Source organism: Oratosquilla oratoria, chromosome 15 (genome assembly GCF_046742065.1).
Source record: "Oratosquilla oratoria isolate Oo_2021 chromosome 15, ASM4674206v1, whole genome shotgun sequence".
Taxonomy (NCBI): Eukaryota; Metazoa; Arthropoda; class Malacostraca; order Stomatopoda; family Squillidae; genus Oratosquilla; species Oratosquilla oratoria.
In genome coordinates, this window is record NC_134791.1 from 37,497,246 (window position 1) to 37,517,326 (window position 20,081).

The window sequence follows — 20,081 nt, forward strand, 5'->3', positions numbered from 1 at the left end:
CCCGTTGTGGCATGTATAGCACAATTAAGAGTCCTCTGAGTCTCTCCTAAATATTTTGGCCATTGATATGGATGACCCTGGCACATGACATTGAGCAAAGTTTTCATGGTTCCGTGCATCCTTTCAGAGATACTATTACCTTCGGGATGGTAGGGGGTAATGAAACCAGTGTTTATGTTGTGTGACTTGCAAAGATCTCTAAACTGCTGAGACGTGAATTCAGCACCATTGTCAAGAATTACACACTTTGGAACTCCAAAATCATTCAAATACTTCTCAAAGTTTTTACTGACAACCTCTGTAGTCTTGTTCCTAAGTGGGTAAAACTTCACATAGCGTGAGTAGTGATCAATGATGGTAAGAACGTAACTGTATCCATTTGCTCCAGACACCATGTCTGTCAAATCAATACTGATACGCTCCAAGGGTTTGTTTACTGGAGGTAGTTCTTGGAACTTCTGCTGGAAGGATGGACTGTCTTTGTGGACTTGGCAGGTGATGCATTCTTTGACATATTTAACTACATCAGATCTAAGTGAAGGCCAATAGAAGTATGTCTCCAAAGCATCAATAGTTTTCCTTCTACCTAAGTGACTTGCAACATGCTCATGACCAAATTTTAGTGCTGCTTTCCTAAGCTCTTGAGGTACTACAAGTCTTAACTGAATACTATTATCTTGCCTGTCAGCACTCAGGTACAACAAACCCTCATACAGTATAAACTGATGAATCAAAGCTCGGGGAAACCTCTTTCTAGGCAATTTTCCTCCTTCTAAATAAGCAATCAAGTCACCCCATCTTGTTTCACTTAGCTGCCAATCTTTATATTCCTCCTTACTCAATCCAAGATAGTTGTCTTGATTATTGTGAAAGATTGCTCTAACTGGCCTACTTAGCTGATCTGCTACTTCATTGTGCTTTCCTGGTCTATACACAACTTTGAAACGGTAATCCTGCATTTCAATAACCCATCTATTCATTCTAGGAGACTTTGTCTTCCTTTTGAATACTGATACAAGTGGCTGATGGTCTGTCTGTACTGTGAACATGGTACCCCAAAGAAAATGATGGAAGCGTCTACAGGCCAGTACTATGGCTAAAGCTTCACGATCGGTAGTGGAATATCTCTGTTCTACAGGCTTTAATTTCTTTGAAAAATATCCAACTGGCTTCAGAAGACCATCACTCTCTTGCATTAATACTGCACCTACATGATCTAAACTAGCATCTGTAAATAGCTGAAAAGGCTTTGTCATATCTTGTCAAATAGGTTCGAACGGTAATACTCGGGAAAATTTGAGAAGGCGAGAGAAACACACGACACACCAACAAAATGTGTTTATTCGGAATAACACAGGCTAAAATTAAGCTACACAAAAGATTAAATTATAAAAACAAATTGTAACTTCCCTGGGTGGGGAGAAAGAGACTGAAGTGGCCTGCTCGGCAAGCAGACAGGTCTCTCTTGTCCTTCGACGACGACGAGCGTCGGAAAAGAAGTGCCTTCCAGGTTCTCCATGCCCTTCCTTTGCACGTCCGGGAGGGTGAGGGAGAGTGGAAGGGCATGGATCTGCGCATGCGCACAGCAGTAGTGACCTCGTATAGGGACAGTTGGCAGCACTGAAGCCAAGTCTGGACCTCACGATGACAGTCCTTCGGCCGGTCAGGTGCTCTGGTTCACTAGCACCAAGCTTCGTCTCGGGCGAATCACGTGGTCAGCGGGGGATGACCAAACGTCCGCGCCGACAGCCCCCCAAGTCTCGTCACGTGACCCACGTGACATTCCTCCGATGATGGGGACAACTCGCGACGCGGGTCGCGAGTTGTAAATGTGCCTATTAGCCTTGCTACCTCGATCTTCCGGATGAGCGAAAAACCTCAGGATCTTTCTTTTTCCTTGAGGGAAAACTCCGATGGAAGATGGAGTAGCTGTGGCTTCTCTGGCCAAAACGGCATGGCATACAAGTGTCGAATGTCTGTGTGTGTGTGTGTATGTAGACGTGACTGTATGGAATAAAAAAAAACGATGTCTCCTTCCTCCGGATCTGGGGACAAAAAAATACAGCAGTTATTTGTTTCCAAGTCTGGACAGTAGGTCCGCCCCCACATTCTCGTTCCCTTTTATGTAACGCAAGGTGTAGTCAAACTGTTGCAAGTATAGTCCCCACCTGGTGAGCCTGGCGTTGGCTGTCTTGGACGGCTTCAAATGCTCCAGCGGCATATGATCCGTCTCCAAGACGAACTTACCTCCGTACAGATAGAATTGAAATTTCTTTATCCCATCTACCACACCTAGTAACTCACGCTCGATGGTGCTGTAGTTCCTCTCAGCTGCCCGCAATTTTCTGCTATGGTAGGCCACTGGGTACATCCATCCGTCCTGCTCCTGGAGTAGAACAGCTCCGACGGCGTCCTGGGATGCATCGGTTCGTAGCGTGAAGGGTTCTCTGGGATTCGGGAGCTGCAATATGGGACTGTTACATAGGTGTGATTTTAGTTGTTGGAATGCCCTTTCCTCTGTCTCTCCCCAACTTACTCTGTTTGGAGCACTCTTCTTTAGAAGGTTATGCAGCGGCAGTGCTACCGCGGCGAATTCGGGGATGAACTGCCGATAGTAGCCCACAAGGTTGACGAAGGCCCTCACTTGTTTCTTCGTCGTAGGGATCAGGGCCTCCTTAATCTTCTTCACCTTGTCCTCTTGACAACCACATTTACCATTTCCCACTGTGTGGCCCAGATACTGGATTACGGTCTGGCCGAGTTCCGTTTTGGAGGGTTTGACAGTCATACCTGCTGCTGATAACCTCTCCAGTACCTTCCTTAGCACCACCATGTGCTCCTCGAATGATTCCGTATGAACCAAGACGTCGTCGACGAATACCTCTGTGCCGGGCACATCGTGAAGTACGTCGCGCATGGTCCTGTTGAACACCGCTGGGGCATTGGTGAGGCCGAAGGGCAGCACGGTGAATTGGTACAGCCCCCATGGTGTGCCGAAAGCTGTAATCCTCCTGCTCTCGGGATGTAGTCCTATCTGAAAAAATCCTCGGGAGAGATCTAGTTTTGAAAAAAACCTTGAATTAGCTAATCTAGAAAATATCATCCGTTGATCGGACATTGGCTCTGCGATGGGCCGTGTGATAGAATTGACTTTCCTGTAATCCCCACACAGCCTTACTCCTCCGGTCTTCTTACCAACCACCACTACGGGACTGCAATACGGGGAAGTCGACCTTTCAATTATTCCCGCTTCGACCATTGCGTTTATTTCTGCCTTGACGTCGTCCACGAGTCTGAGGGGTATAGAATACGGCTTAGTCTTAAGAGGGAATTCATTGATTAACTCAATGCGGTGGGGCTCCACTTGGGCTTGCCCCGGCTTGTCGCTAAAAACGTGGGCGAACTCCCTGCATAAGGACACAGCTTCGTCCTTTTGCCCGCTTTCCAGGCAGTCACTTACCGTTACATCTTTCCATGTCTCGTTTTGCCTGGCTTGCGCTGTCTCGGGACCTACATCATTCTCACCTTCCTCCGAAATGACGGTAGCACAGCCTACTAGCTCTCTCACCTCGTCCTGGAACTGTTTCCTAACTAAGCGCAGGCATCCTAGCTGCTCAGATGTCCTATGTCCTGTCACTCTTTCCTTTCCTACATTCATACTAGCTACGGCCTGCTGGGGCTCTATATAGCGCTTAAGCATGTTCACGTGGAAGCGCTTGGTCTTATGGTGGCCCACCTGTATGGTGTAGTTGACCTCGGAATTCCTGGCAACTACTTCGTAGGGCCCACGCCAGGTGGCCAACAACTTATTATGGGACGTAGGCATTAATAGCAGGCACTTGTCCCCTGGCAGAAATTCTCTCAGCTCGGCCTTCCTATCAAAGTAGGACCTTTGGACCTCCCTGGCCTTAACCAGCTCCTCCTTAGCAAGTTCACACGTGGCCTGGAGCCTATCTGCTAAGTTGAGCACATACTCATACGTAGAGCTAACCACGGGATCGTCCCACAGCTCACGCAACATCTGGAGGGGCCCCCTGACTTGCCTCCCATAAATCAGTTCAAAGGGGGAGTGCTTCAAGCTACTCTGAGGAGCTTCGCGGTATGCGAAGAGCAAGGGTGCGACAAACCTAGGCCACTCCTTAGGTTGTTCGCTCGCCATCCTCCTTAGCATCTTTTTCAACGTGCCGTTGAATCTCTCGCACAGACCATTGCATTGGGGGTGGTACGGCGTAGTTCGGATGCCTTGGATCGAAAGCAACCGTAAGAACTCGTTCATCATTCCCGAGGTGAACTGGGTTCCTCTATCACTAAGGATTTCCTTGGGCACCCCTATCCTGCTGAAAATTCCCAGCAATGCCTCCGCTACAGTGATGCTCTCTATGTTCTTAAGAGCTACGGCCTCCGGCCAACGAGTAGCAAAATCGACTAGCGTCAATATATATTTATAGCCTTCTCGCGATCGGGGCTTAATGGGACCCACGATATCGACCGCGACGCGTTCGAATGGCGTGGCTATGATGGGCAGCTGTTGCAAGGGAGCAGGCTTAACTCTGCCCCGGTCTGTGGTTTTCTGGCACGTATCGCATGATTTTGTCCAACGGGATATATCTGTGGCCATACCCGGCCAAAAGAAATCCTTGCTGATCCTATTGAGGGTCTTATGGTATCCCATGTGACCCGCTAATGCTGCCTCGTGTCCAAGCTTAAATACTGCCTGCCTATACCGCTCTGGTACTATGAATTGGTGTTTAATCTCTTGACTTGTCTCAACCTTCCTATACATTCTTCCTGCCTTCCTTACATAAGTCATAACACTTTGACCCACTCGCCGTACGGTACCATCCTGAAGTTTCCTACGTACGGTTTCTAACGAGGGATCGTCTAGCTGCCTATCCTGAACTTCCTTCGAATCTATTAACTCCTGCATCTCAGGCACAGTCAGAGGCACCGCAGCAGAAAGGTTTCTCACCATTGCGCGGGTTACTACGGCCGCGGTGGTCTGCGTTCCTGCTTCTACGGTGCTCGTATTACGCGCCCCGGGGATATTGCCAATCACGCAATCACTTATGGGATTCCGCATGACCGCCGCTTCTACCCATCCAGTGTATATGGCCGACTCCACGTGCACGGTAGCCTCGGGCACGACGGTAGTGGAACCGTCTGCCATGCTGCACTTAATTTTCTTACCCGTATACTGCTCGGGTCTAACCAGTTGCCTTCTCACGATGCACCCTGTGCAACCCGAATCTCTCATTACATGTGCCTCCTCGCCATACACCAGGCCTAACCAAATGTTAAGTCCTTCCTGGCCTAGTCATAACCGGTGCGTCTCGCGGCAGCCTCCTGTTACAATGTCAGGAGAACCTTCTGCCCACGAACGTGGCGAGCTCCCGGCAAGGATGGGACGCTCGTTACTGGTCTGACCTTGATTCGTGCTCATGGAGTCGTCCTGGGTACTCACCAGATTGGCAGCGGTCATGCCCGCACCCATCCTCCAACTTTGCGCTGGCTGTTCGCGCCCCTTGGCTCGCATTCCACCATCTTGTTGGGGACGACCTCGTGGCGCCGTCCATGAGCCAGACTTAGCCCTATTCATGCCGCTCCTGTCGGCTACCTGCTGCCTATACCATTCACGTGACTGACTTACCTCACCAGCACCACCTATTCCCTTACTCTGTTCTCTCCTAAAGGTATTTCTCCCGTACGCTGCATAGTGTGCTTCGGCCTTAGTGCACACATCCTCTATGCTAGTCACCTTATCTAACCTAAGCTGCGCAACTAATTGAGGACTACAAGCCTTCTCGAACTGGGTCCTCACCAAAAGATCCACTAGGCCCAAGAACGTCTTCTCTGCTCCATCTTTTTCAATCCAGAGCCCTAGGCGGCTCGCCAAGCGACTAGCATATTGTGATGCCGTCTCATATTCGAGCATTTCTGCTTCGAAAAATTGCCTGCGGGCGTCCTCACTGGACACGCCATACGCTTGAATCAGCGCCTGCCTCATAGAGTCGTGCGTTCTGTCCTTCGATGGCACACTCATCAATATATCTAGTGGCCTTCCGGAGAAAAGGCTCATGAATTGGATGGCTTTGGCGTCTTCGGACCATTTCATCCTACCTGCTATGTCCTGGAATCTCTCCATGAATGTTTCAATACATTCCCCTTCCGAATACCTCTCTAAATTCGCGGCTGCGGGCATGAAAGACGTACCCTGGCTCTCGTTCTGACCGTTGCACGCGAATCTCGCCCGTTCTAGCTCGTGATTCCTAACCCGCGCGGCTTCCTCCATGCTAAGCCTAGCCATTTCCTGCTCGTGAGTCCTAGCGGCCTCCTCGCGCGCCCATTGCCTGTCCTGTCGTTCCAAAGCCTGTTGGGATTTCACGTATTCAGCGATCTCGGCCGGGTCGGTCATTCCTAACCCTTCCTTGGCCTCCTCTATGATCGCTTGGGCGGTCCTGAAAGTACCTTCACTACCTGCCATGATGAGCGCTGAGTTAATCCGACAACTGCGTGGACGTACTTAATACTAATCATGCACACTTCACTTGTCCCGCAGTTCTGTATTTCTCTCTCTCTCAACCGAGTCCCTGTTCGTGGCGCCACTGTCAAATAGGTTCGAACGGTAATACTCGGGAAAATTTGAGAAGGCGAGAGAAACACACGACACACCAACAAAATGTGTTTATTCGGAATAACACAGGCTAAAATTAAGCTACACAAAAGATTAAATTATAAAAACAAATTGTAACTTCCCTGGGTGGGGAGAAAGAGACTGAAGTGGCCTGCTCGGCAAGCAGACAGGTCTCTCTTGTCCTTCGACGACGACGAGCGTCGGAAAAGAAGTGCCTTCCAGGTTCTCCATGCCCTTCCTTTGCACGTCCGGGAGGGTGAGGGAGAGTGGAAGGGCATGGATCTGCGCATGCGCACAGCAGTAGTGACCTCGTATAGGGACAGTTGGCAGCACTGAAGCCAAGTCTGGACCTCACGATGACAGTCCTTCGGCCGGTCAGGTGCTCTGGTTCACTAGCACCAAGCTTCGTCTCGGCCGAATCACGTGGTCAGCGGGGGATGACCAAACGTCCGCGCCGACAGCCCTCCAAGTCTCGTCACGTGACCCACGTGACATATCTGCTTTAATAAGTACAGGAGCTGTCATCAAAAGTTGCTTTAGCTGTTCAAAACTAGATTGACACTCTGGTGTCCAACTAAATTGTTCTTTTCCTCTCAGATGATTGGTTAAGGGGACAGCAATTTTTGCAAAATTGCGTATGTGTTTACGGTAAAATCCACACATACCTAAAAAACCTTCTAGTTTCCTTGACATTTGTAGGAGCTTTCATATGTCTGATTGCACTCAGGTTGTCAGGACAACGTTTGCATCCTTTCTTGGATATGATATGGCCAAGAAATTTGATCTCTTCTTGAGTGAACTGGCACTTCTTGATATTCAATTTCACACCCTTTTCACCAAATAATTGGAACAACTCTCCCAATCTCTCAATTAATTCTTCTAAGTTAGGAGCCCATACTACAATGTCACCTAAGTAATTCTTGACCCAACCCTTCTTTATTAAGGGGGCTAAGATATTTCCAATTACTCTTGAGAATATGGCTGGACTACAACTCAGACCAAAGGGGAGTCTCTTGAACCGATATAAGGTAACTCCATCACTAAAAGTTGTCAAATCTCTACTATCTTCATCCAATTCTACTTGGTAATAAGCATCCTTCATATCTAAAGAAGCATAAAATTGATTTCCAGATGCCGATTCAACTAACTCTTCTAATCTAGGTAATGGATGAATATCAGTCTGAAGGTGAGAGTTAACTTTCCTATAGTCCAGACACATTCTTTGAGAGTTATCGGGTTTTCTGACTAGAACTATAGGACTCAACCAGGCAGCTGTGGATGGCTCAATTATATCTTTGGCCTCCATATCCTCTAACAGATCGGCGGTAAGCTGCTTAGCCTTCTCGGGATATCTATACATCGGGGTCCTCACGAGCTGGGGATCACTAACATTAATATGCCCTTGAACTCCCTGGGATTTCCCTAACTCATTACTTTCTACTATGAAAATCTGGTGATTCTCAATTACCAGGTTCTTTATTTGGGCTTGTTGTCCATTATCTAGATGTGACCAATCTTGTTGTGCAATTAAACTTTCTAATTTCTCCTCTCTAGTGCTTCCTCATCCTGGTGCAACACGCATGCTTTCAGGGATAAGATCATTCTTAATTTCAATCTTTCTACATGTGGTAGCTACTGAACTGATGTCCCTTTCATCAATCTTATTATAAGTACCTATCAATGTTCCTATCTTCAACTTAACTATACCCTTTGTACTGTTTATTAGAGGTACGGGGACTTCCTGATCCTTATTGACTTTAAGGCATAAAGCTTTCATAGCACCACTATGTTTCAATCCTGACTCAAATCCAAGTACAGTATCTACATTTTCATTAACTTTAATGGCATATATTCTTGCAGAGGAAGGAGGTAGGATAATTTTTCTCTTTAACCTAATCTCATTTACATCATGGTTTGATGGTTTAATTATCTTGAGTCTCCTAATTCTGCTTGTGGAAGGTCTCCGTTTAAGAAGCCGCACACTGTAGGTAATACTATCCCAAACTAGTATACCCTTCTTATGATCCCATGTTAGACGGGCACTTCCAAGTAAATCTGCACCCAAAAGGACTTCTGTATCTAAAAGGGGGTCTGGCACAATATAAAATAAGTGAGTAACTACTCTATGGCCAATACTAACACCCAAATAAACAGATCCTAATACTGGTACAACTGTGTCTGTGACTCCCGTTAACCTAGGTAAATTTCTCATCTTAGCAGGCTTCAAACCTAAACTGGCCACAAAGGATTTCTTAGCTATACTAACACACCTACCTGTATCAACTAAAGCTGCAACCATATTATCATTAACCATCAAACTTATACTTGGAGATCTTGCTTGACCTCCTAGTCATTGTGTATTATTCCCATTTAATTGTCCTGGGCATCCTACATGACCTCTTCGACTAATGTATTTGGTTTATGGCAATCAAAGCATACTCCTCTAGGTGGATTACAAGGACAATCAGACAGGTTATGGTCAGTCACTCTGCAAAAGGCACAGTAAGTGTTACTACTCTTTTGCTTCTTCATGGATGCTTTCTCAACCCTTTTGCTTAATTCCTCCAATTTCTTTGTCAGTTTATCTATTTCATTACTTGGAGTTACTTGAGGAATACCTGTCACTGGGGTTGGTGACTGGGAATTCCCAGCACCTGAAATGGGCATGACTCTGTTACTATTACCAGTGTTCATTCCTTGAGCTCAATAGTATTCCTCTTCAGCATATGTCATAAAATTTCTCAAAGGAATATGATCTGCTAGGAAATCAACTAATTTAGCTTTAGAGTATGAATTCAATCCCTTATATATCTTTGTCTTGAGGAACTTATCTGATGTTGGGATTGGATCATTGGGGAACTTCAGTGTTAAAGCTGAAATTTTACACTGTAATATATTAATAAAGGAGCTAGGAGGTTCATCAAAATAATAAGTCAGGGCAGTTATCTCTTGCCATGCCTGCAACAGTGTAGCCGAACCTATAAAATGCCATTTCATTATCCTCTTAATCTCATCCCAAGTTAGATTATTACCCTTCGTGGCTAGCTCCACTGTTAAGAACGTGGCTATATCCTGTTCAGTCCTGGCTAATGCCACTTCTATTCTCTTCTCATCTGAGTTGGTGTATGACTCTACCTGCCTAACGAAAGTATTCAACCTATTATCGGCGCTAACACCCTTTAGCTCACTAAGTTTGAGGAGACTTACCGGTACATCTTTTGGCTTGAGTATATGTATTTCCTGAGGGATTGGCGTTATTAAGAGGATAGTTAGGTGATCCACTAAAAGGATTGGCTGTGACAGTCTGATTACCTTGCTGCAGATTGGAAGGGTTTGTCTGATTAACAGGAGGTTGCGGAGGAGGATAGGCTGGGGATGGATTAGGGACGGGTGTGGGGAGTTGTGTAGGAGGGGGTGTGGTGACTGTAAGGTTATGTGATGCTGGCCAGGCTCTTATAGGTGTTAGGGGTACTGTACTGATGAATGCAGATGCACCTAGTGGTGTGCTTTGTGTATTAGTATGCGGTGGTACTGGGGGTCTCGATTGTGGTGTCCCTGTTACAGTATTGAGGGGTTGTATGGATTGTGAAGTGTATGTGGTGTTGGTATTACTGGTGGTTGTGTGTTATTATGTATTTCTATTAAGTGTTGCATTGTCCCCTGTAGATTAGACATCTCCCTGTCCATATTGTTAATCTGTTGTGTCAAATTCCTTACTTGTGAACAAACTCCCTGATGGGACTGTGTAAGATTTTGTGTTTCTGTTACGGCTTGTTGGACTTCATTTTCCAATTGAATTAATTCCGTAAAAGAGTTATCCAAACCATGAGCCATCATTTTTTTTTCAAGTGTGCTTTAACCACTTACACCAATAAATCCCTAAAAAAGGTGAACATCTAACATAAGACATATCTGTTCAATAACAATTCTTGAGGGGAATACAAAGTATAAATCATAACACAATGATCAAGCTCAAGAAAAACTATAGAAATTTCTACTACTACACTATGTGACCTTCTTTACAATAATTAGGTCTCGTGGGTAAGTTGGAATCAATAGCATAAAGCTAAAGAATCCGAACAGCTGCCACCATTCTGTTGTGGCGAACCGCGACATTAAAAAAAAAAAAAAGATAAAAAGAAATTGTTGTATATATATCAACAATACAGATGCTACAGATTGCCACCCATCTTCTGGAGGAAGCGAGGATTCTTCCGCTACTCCGTGACAGCCAATCACACAAACCGAAGGATGAGGAGTTGTACTGGGCTGCAGGTTAGTCGTCTGGTAGAACATGGGACCTGTGAGTATGTGGGTCCTAGTCCTCTTTCCATTCTTGGTTGAAAGGAAACTCGACCGTCATTGGTTCGTTTATTCTTCTAACCTCATCCAAAAGCTTCCCAAACCGGGGAAGGGAAGGAATTGAGAACGTGCGTCCCATCCGGTCTTCCAGACCGGTTCACTGGTTTCCAAGACCAGTTCTGAGACTAGTTCTGGTTTCCCAGACTGGTTCCCTTTTAAAAGGGGACAATTTGAAGATGACTTTAATAGCTTGTTAGGCCGTCTGGCAGTGTTTACTTGGCATCGCTCTCTCAGACCAAGTGAGTGTGTGCAAATACATCGAAAACGTTTTTGATCCCTTCTTTCCGATAGAGAGTAGGAATATAAGGGACTTAGTAACATTTTTACATGTTTTTGTTGATGAATACAGTCCTTTTTATGGATTTCATTATAATTAATTTTAATTATTACAATAGTAATTTAAAGATATTAGAGCTGGATGATGAATCAATTTCTAAGTACATCCAAAATTTTAGAAGGATAGCTTTCCTCTCTGACACTATTGATGTGGTATTTTTTTCTGAGGAAATTGTAATCTTACAGGGAACCAGTCTGGGAAACCAGAACTAGTCTCGGAACTGGTCTAGGAAACCAGTGAACCGGTCTGGAAGACCGGATGGGATGCACGTTCTCAATTCCCTCCCTTCCCCGGTTTGGGAAGCTTTTTGATGAGGTTAGAAGAATAAACGAACCAATGACGGTCGAGTTTCCTTTCAACCAAGAATGGAAAGCGGACTAGGACCCACATACCCACAGGTCCCATGTTCTACCAGACGAATAACCTGCAGCTCAGTACAACTCCTCACCCTTCGGTTTGTGTGATTGGCAGTCAAGGAGTAGCGGAAAAATGATCGCTTACTCCAGATGGGTGGCCATCTGTAGTATCTGAATTGTTGATATACGTACAATTATTATTATAATTATTATTATTTTTTTTTTTTATTCTGTCGCGGTTCGCCCCGACATAATGATGTTGAACTTCTGGGCTGGGTTGTTCAATACAAAATTTTGCACTATCTTGGCGTTAAATCTATCTTGACATTAAACATCATGGTAACATACATCAAGATAAACTAACGCCAGAATTAGTTTTTGAACAACCCAACCCTAGACTACTTGTTATCAATGTTTATGTTAGGCAACTTTTTGTGCAACAATAACACCATGAAAGTTGTATAATTTCAATTTAAATAATTTGTTTAATAAATTTCATTTCATTTTCACACACTATGTGCAAAAAATATTGTTACTTTTAATAATATATTTTCTTTCAATGATAAATAAATAATGATAGCAACGTTTGGAGGACTGCTATTATTATTCATTTATTATTGAAAGAAAATATATTATCAAAAGAATAATATATCACCGGCGATTTCAGCCCAGAAAAACCCTGGGCCGAAATCACCTTGGGCCGAAATCACTCGAAGCCTAAGTGATCATTCTTTTCTGAGAGGCGATTAGTCTCCAACCGTAAAAGAACATTGCGAGACTCTGGTCAGTTTGGGTGCTGTAGGAGTTTTTGTTGTGAGAGCTGGCAACTGCGAGTCACGCTCGTAGAGACTACCCCAAGCGCGGGTAGTCAGTCACCCGCCAAGAGCCCTATTGTAATCAAGCTTAAATAAAAACCTAACATGGCGCAGTGATAATCCTTCCTACGCATCTTCGATGACCACCCCGAGACGCCCTAGGCTCCCTGCCACATCAGGTAGACGGAGGGAAGGAGAAGGCCTCCTAGCACAGGCTCAGACGCTCTTACTGTCCCAGCAGGGAGCCATAGCGGCTTTGCAGCGAAACATGGCGGCGATGGGGACACCAAGCCGCAAGGCCCTTAGCACAGCTGGGTTGGAGAAGTGCGACCTGGACATGACTACAGCAGACTTCAGGTCATGGCGTCGGTCCTTGGAAGATTGGATCGAGCTCAACGCTGTCGGCGACGGCGACGCCGCACGCTACATCCGGCTTTTATGTGCCCCAAGGCTCCAAAAGGCGCTCGACGCCAGGTTCCCCAAGGCTCGTTGGGACACCCTTCCCGCTGCCGAGGCCCTGGAGAACGTCAGCAAATTAGTGTTGCGTGCGGCGAACCAGGCAGTACAGTGGTCGGACTTCTTTAGTGTCAAGCAGGCCTCGGGGGAGTCGGTGGGCGATTACTTCACGAAGTGTTCCCAGATGGTGTTAGATTGTGCTTTTCAGTGCCCAAGTTGTGACGCGAGTTTAAGTGAATATATGTTAGTGCGAAAGCTCATTGCTGGGTTGCGTGAACCAACCCTAAGACGCGAGGTATTACAGTGCTACGCTCAATTCAAAGAGGTTGACAGCCTCAGATCTTACTGTGTGGCATTTGAAGCAGCTCAGAGGGACGCGCATGATTTCCCGCCAAACCGCCATCCCGAGGCTGCCGCGGGTGACGTCATACACGACGCTGCGAGTGACGACGACGTCATCGCTGCTGCTGGTCCCGGAAAAGCCCGCCACCGCCCTTGTTGGGACTGCGGTGACCGACACCAGCCCGGTAGGGCAGCTTGCCCGGCAGCAAACGCCACGTGTCTTGCTTGTGGAAAGCTGGGCCACCGCCCTTGTTGGGACTGCGGTGACCGACACCAGCCCGGTAGGGCAGCTTGCCCGGCAGCAAACGCCACGTGTCTTGCTTGTGGAAAGCTGGGCCACTTCCAGAAAGTGTGCAAAGGGGTTAAGAAGCCTGCGAAGAAGGACGCTGTGGCCAGTGCTGTGGTAGCGACCGCCGAGGTGATGAGCCAGCCACGGCTTCAAGTCATCGTCTCCGGGCCGGATGGCGACACACACCACTCCACCACAGCCATCGCAGATACAGGCGCGCAGGTATGTGTAGCGGGACTCAAGCTGTTGAAAGCTCTGGGCCTCTCGCCCAGGCAACTTAAGGGACGCACTGGCCTGCGCGACCTCGCCAATATTAACCTACCAACCTTGGGGACCATAACCTGCCACTTTAGCATCCCTGGCCGCTCCACCCAACAGGAGGTGTATTTCGTACGGTCTGTGCGGCAGGTCTATCTGTCCCTCGCCGCCTGCAAGGATCTGGGCCTGGTACACGAAGGCTTTCCGCATCCGCCACTACCGACCATAGCGAGCGTGGGCGGGGGGAGCAGCGACAGCCGGGGTCCGCCACCCAGACCAGCAACCATGCCTTTCCCTCCTCTCGAGGAAAACGTGCCGAGGCTACAGGAATGGCTGCTCGGCCACTTCTCGACATCGTCCTTCGACACCGACAGGTACCCGCTGCCGATCATGGCGGGGCCCCCTCATCATATCCACCTATCACCCGACGCTGTCCCTTATGCCTGCCACACTCCCGCCCCCGTCCCAAAACATTGGGAAGCGGAGGTCAAGCAACAGCTGGATGAGGACGTCCAGAGAGGCGTGATCCGTCCTGTCCCCGCGAGAGAGGCCACAGAGTGGTGTGCCAGGATGGTCGTGGTGGCAAAAATGTCTGGCAAGCCGCGCCGCACGGTCGACTTCCAGAAACTCAACGCATGCTGCCTACGAGAGACTCACCACACCCCTGCCCCGTTTGACATGGCCTCTGGGGTGCCGGCACACTCCTACAAAACCGTGGCAGATGCGCACTGGGGATTCCACCAGGTGGAATTGGACGAGGAGAGCAGGCGCCTCACTACGTTTATCACACCGTGGGGCAGGTACCAGTATTGCCGGACGCCCATGGGACACTGCGCAGCGGGGGATGCATATACCAAAAGATTCGACGACGCCATCATCGACCTGCCGCGAAAATACAAGTGCGTGGACGACACACTCCTCTATGACGCAGGCATAGAAGAAGCCTTCTGGCATGCCTACGACTTTTTGGAAGTATGTGCCAAGGCTGGAGTGACACTAAAGCCGGAGAAATTTCGCTTCTGCCAGAGGGAGGTCGACTTCGCTGGCTACCACTTGGATTGGGACACATACAAACCGACTACAGAGCGCCTTACTGCCATCAGGGACTTTAAGATGCCAGAAAAACCGTCCATCACAAACGTGCGCTCCTGGTTTGGCTTTGTGAACCAACTGGCGCCCTTCCTGGCCACTGCCCCTCTTATGGCGCCCTTCAGGGATCTGCTGAAAAAACCAGCAGGTAAGGTTGTCTACTGGGACGAGTGTCTCCAGAATAGATTCACACAAGCCAAAGAGATCATCTGTCAGCTAGCCAAACAGGGGTTAGCATACTACGACATGACCCGACCTACCATCGCCATCACGGACTGGTGCAAGGACGGCATCGGGTTCGTGGTGATGCAGCAGTACTGCTCATGCCCGCCAGCCACTGCTCCACACTGCTGCAAGGGAGGCTGGCGCCTGGCATTGTGCGGAAGCCGGTACCTTACCCCGGCCGAGTCGGGATATGCACCGGTGGAGGGGGAAGCTTTGGCGGTAGCGTGGTGCCTGCGTAAAGCCCGGCTTTTCCTCCTGGGGTGCCCCAACCTGGTTATCGCCACAGACCACCGGCCCCTAGTTAGGCTCTTTGGCGACAAGGCCCTCAAGGACATCACCAACCCACGGCTGTTTCGTCTGAAGGAGCAGACCCTGCAGTACAGGTTCACCATGCGCTTTCTGCCGGGGAAACACAACGCGGCAGCCGACTTCTTATCCAAGTATCCCGTGGCCAAGTTTAATCCGGACGAGATGGATGAAGAACAAGACGTCGCTATCACCGCAGCCATGTCAGCAGCTACTGTAGCCGCCCTTGACCTAAGTGGGTGCGCCACCATCGACGAAGAGATGGTGCTGCAAACGGCCCTTGAGGACCACACCTACCAGTCACTGGTGTTAAGAGTGAGCAGCGGCGACTGGGAGCCCCACAGATCACGGGAGCCCGCCTGCCTGCGGCCCTTCTACGGTGTACGAGACAGACTGGCAGTGTCCCGTGGCCTAGTCACCTATACCTATGATCAGGGATGTGTGCGGCTTGTCATCCCTGAGGCTCTGCGACAACGAGTGGCAGCTAGCCTTCACGCCAGCCATCAGGGCCTCGACTCCATGCTAAGAAGAGCCAGACAGACGGTGTACTGGCCTGGAATGGAGGGTGACCTGCAGCATTACAGGGCCACATGTAACTCCTGCAATGCTAACGCGCCGTCACAACCACCTGAGCCCCTCATTCTCACCCCACCCCCCGATTACCCCTTTCAGCAGACGGTGGCAGACCTATTCCAGCTGGCAGGTCAAACATACCTAGTCTACGCCGACCGACTCACTGGCTGGCTAGAAGTTGCGCACCTACCCTCGGGTGCCACGTCCAGCGAAATCATGAAGCACCTAAGGCACTACTTCACCAGATGGGGGGCCCCAGAACAACTCTCTATTGACGGAGGTACGAACCTAGTGAGTGGGGAAATGACCGCTTTCCTCAGGAGATGGGGCGTCACGACCCGCCTCTCCTCCGCTCAGTACCCTCAGTCCAACGGCCGAGCCGAGGCCGCCGTGAAGACAGCCAAGAGGATTCTGCGAGACAACACAGGGACCAGCGGCAGCCTGGACAACGACAAGGTGTCGCTTGCCCTCCTCCAATACCTCAACACCCCGCTACGAGAAGGAAACGCATCCCCCGCACAATTAACAACTGGCAGACAGCTACGTGATGGAGTCCCCACGGCCAAACAGAACTACAAAGTCAATTGTGAGTGGCAGCGGACCCTGGAGGAGAGGGAGACTCAGATGGCGCAACATCATGCAGAGATACGACAGAATAGCACGGGCCAGCGACGTCGACGGCGCCGCCTGCAGCCGGGAGCCCGTGTGTGGGTTCAAGACCAGACTTCTAAGGCATGGAGCAAGTCTGGTACCGTAGTCGAAGTCCACCCACACCGCCAGTATGCAGTGAGGATGGACGGAAGCGGTCGCATCTCACTGCGCACCCGCGGCCATTTGAGAATGGCCGCGCCACCACGGGGGCCATTATCACCCGGGGGTTCACCCGGGGGTTCACCCGAGCCGCAACCACCGACCCAGGGGACGCCTCCGCCTGCTTCCCCGAGAAGGGAACGTCCTCAAAGGCACAGGTCTCGGCCGAGATGGCTGGACGACTACATAATCTAGCTGTTCAATTTTGTTCATATTGTATGTCATTGGAATTGCCATTTATATTGTCTTGTTCAATGTAATCAGATTGTCAAGGTATTTGTTTTGTTTTTCCCTCACAATCTTGAGGGGGAGATGTAGGAGTTTTTATTGTGAGAGCTGGCAACTGCGAGTCACGCTCGTAGAGACTACCCCAAGCGCGGGTAGTCAGTCACCCGCCAAGAGCCCTATTGTAATCAAGCTTAAATAAAAACCTAACAGGTGCAATTAAATTTCTTAGAATATCGAGTGTATGAAACGTACAATACAGTACAGGAATACAGGAGAGAAGTGATATGATATCTGTTAAAAAAAAAAAAAACGCAATCAGAACGGGATGAAAGAACAAACCGAAGCCGGATGGATTCATCTGCGAAATAGATCAGAAGAAAAGATCCAGATGAAATACGAATAGAAATAAAACAACATCTGACATATAAAGAGATTTTGTAAGTAGTGTAGCAGTTGTAATATACTGTAATGTAATGTGTAATTCATAACTGAGTGTTTACCTACACGCATTCTCTAGCACAGCGTTTTCCAACCTGGGGTGCTGAAATCAATTATAGGAGGGTGCTGGGAAGTGATGCACACAAAAACTACATGATATATGTATTACTGATTACCCAGCTGTGTATATTTGACTTTTTCCGTGCTATTTTATTTTTCTATGGTGTTCTTATTTCTTCTACTAACAATATTATAAATTTGTTTCAAGCAGTACACTTCACTTTCTTTTATCCTTCTAATAAGATAGGGGTGCAGGGTTGCTTAGACATGACAACAGGGGGTACTGCTATGGTCGGAAAAGGTCGGGAAACGCTGCTCTAGCACAGCAAGCAACATGCACCAATATGTCGATGCCACATAATATGATATATAACTATGTATACCTATGCATATATGTCACGGCGAACCGTGACAAAAAAAAAAAAAAATTGTTGTATATAGATAAACAATTCAGATGCTACAGATTGCCACCCATATTCGGGAGGAAGCGAGCATTATTCCACTACTCCTTTTCCAATTGCACAAACCGAAGGAGGAGGAGTTGTACTGGGCTGCAGGTTAGTCTTATGGTAGGACCTGGGACATGGGGTAGGTGGGTCCTAGTCCACTTTCCATTCTTGGTTGAAAGGAAACCCGACCTTCTTTGGTTCGTTTATTCTTCCAACATTATTCCAAAAGCTTCCCAAACCGGGGAAGGGAGGGAATTGAGAACTTGCGTCCCATCCGGTCTCCTACTAGTTCCAAGACTAGTAGTTCTGAGACCAGATTAGTTCCCTGTAAGTGTATAATTTCCTTAGAAAAATATACCGTATCAATGTGAAAATGGAGTAGGGTATCTGAAAGATTCGGGAGGCAGAAGAAATCCTTATAAGATTAAGTGAGGTAACATGCCTCTTCCTGTAATATAACATAGGATAGGCCTCTTCAGAAATCTTTAAATTACCCTACTTAATGTTTACAAATGATTTTAGGTTAGGCTATAATAGGTCAGCGCGACCCTTAATTGTAGGTTAGGTGTAGGCTAACCCCCTATACGGCAGCCATTTCGTTACACCCTCATGCATAAAAAAAAAAAAATATATATATATATATATATATATATATATATATATATATATATAATATATATATATATATATATATATATATATATAAATGAAAACTTTTTGGCACATTTTACTTTTCATAAAACAGAGTATAACATAGTTATGAGAACCGAAAAGGGTTATCCAAACACATATCAACAACACAAGGCATGGGATTATTGCCAGCATCCGTGTAACTTGCATTCCCCTTTTACGTCTCATTTCCTCTATATCGGACGTGGTCTCTTTACTTAAATGTTAATAACTGGTTCTGACTTTAACTCTTACCTTTTAAAAGGGACAATTTGAAGAAATCATTAATAGCTTTGTTCGGCCGTCTGGCAGTGTTTACGGGGCATCTTTTTCCCTATCAGACCACGCGGGCTCGAGAAAAACATCGAAAACGTTCTTGATCACTTGTCCGATAGCGAGAGTAGGACTTAATTTGACATAGTAACATTTTTTTTACATGTGTTTGTTGACGAATAATGTCCTTTTTATGGATTTCATTATAATTAATGTTAATGATTACAATAGTAATTTAAAGATATTAGAGCTGGATGATGAATCAATTTCTAAGTACATCCAAAATATAAGAGGGATAGCTTTTCCCCCTGACATAGTTTTTCCCTTGGGGAAAAATTGATTCATGTCCACTCTAATATCAAGCCACTTTCCGTCATGGACCTGCATAACCTTTACTATGTGTCTGCCCCAGTGGAATACAGATCTTTGTCTAACAATCTCAGTCTATGACAAAAAAAAATATTTTACTCTTGTAACAAGACATGGATATATTGGAGCACTTAAATGTGGACACTACCCTATGGGTGTGCATTCAAACTGCTTTCCTAATAGCTTTGCCTGGCCTAATGCTGGGGTTGGATTGACTCCACTTACACAGGAGATCGCGTCACTCTACTTCAAAAGAGCTCTCCATTTAAGAAGACAAACTTGGCTCCTATCAAGGCATCCTAATGACTATCTGTCCAGACTTCTTGGCCAGAAACAACTCGTAAAAATTGAGTTTCAAAGGGGTTTGGAAAGGGGCGCACTCCATCCTAGGAAATGTACCAACCCGGTACTACAAGAGCAAGACTTAAGACAAGATCCATAATACCACTAAAACATTCACAATTATGACAATTTTCTGTGATACATTACAGATTCCTATTACAAACTTCTTTTCCTCCAACATAAACCTAAAAGAATATCATCCACTTTGAATAATTCTATGATACTACACAGAAGTTACAAGCAAGTACAAAAGTATAAAAGTGCAAAAATAGTAAATCCTTACAACTAGGAACAGATTTGATTCCCCATCCTGCTGAGGGATGGTCCTGGTTCTGGATTGTGGTGTCCCTGTTACAGTATTGAGGGGTCCACTTGCGGAGGGGTTGTATGGATTGTGAGGTGTA

General features: G+C 47.2%; 1 protein-coding gene across 1 annotated transcript; it reads right to left on the reverse strand.

Annotated features, from left to right (window-relative positions):
• Positions 1 to 2,068: 2,068 nt before the first annotated feature.
• Positions 2,069 to 5,167, reverse strand: LOC143033127 (uncharacterized). Its single transcript, XM_076198332.1, has one exon. The coding sequence runs from the start codon at positions 5,165 to 5,167 to the stop codon at positions 2,069 to 2,071; it is 3,099 nt and encodes a 1,032-aa protein (XP_076054447.1).
• Between the last annotated feature and the right edge of the window lie 14,914 nt (positions 5,168 to 20,081).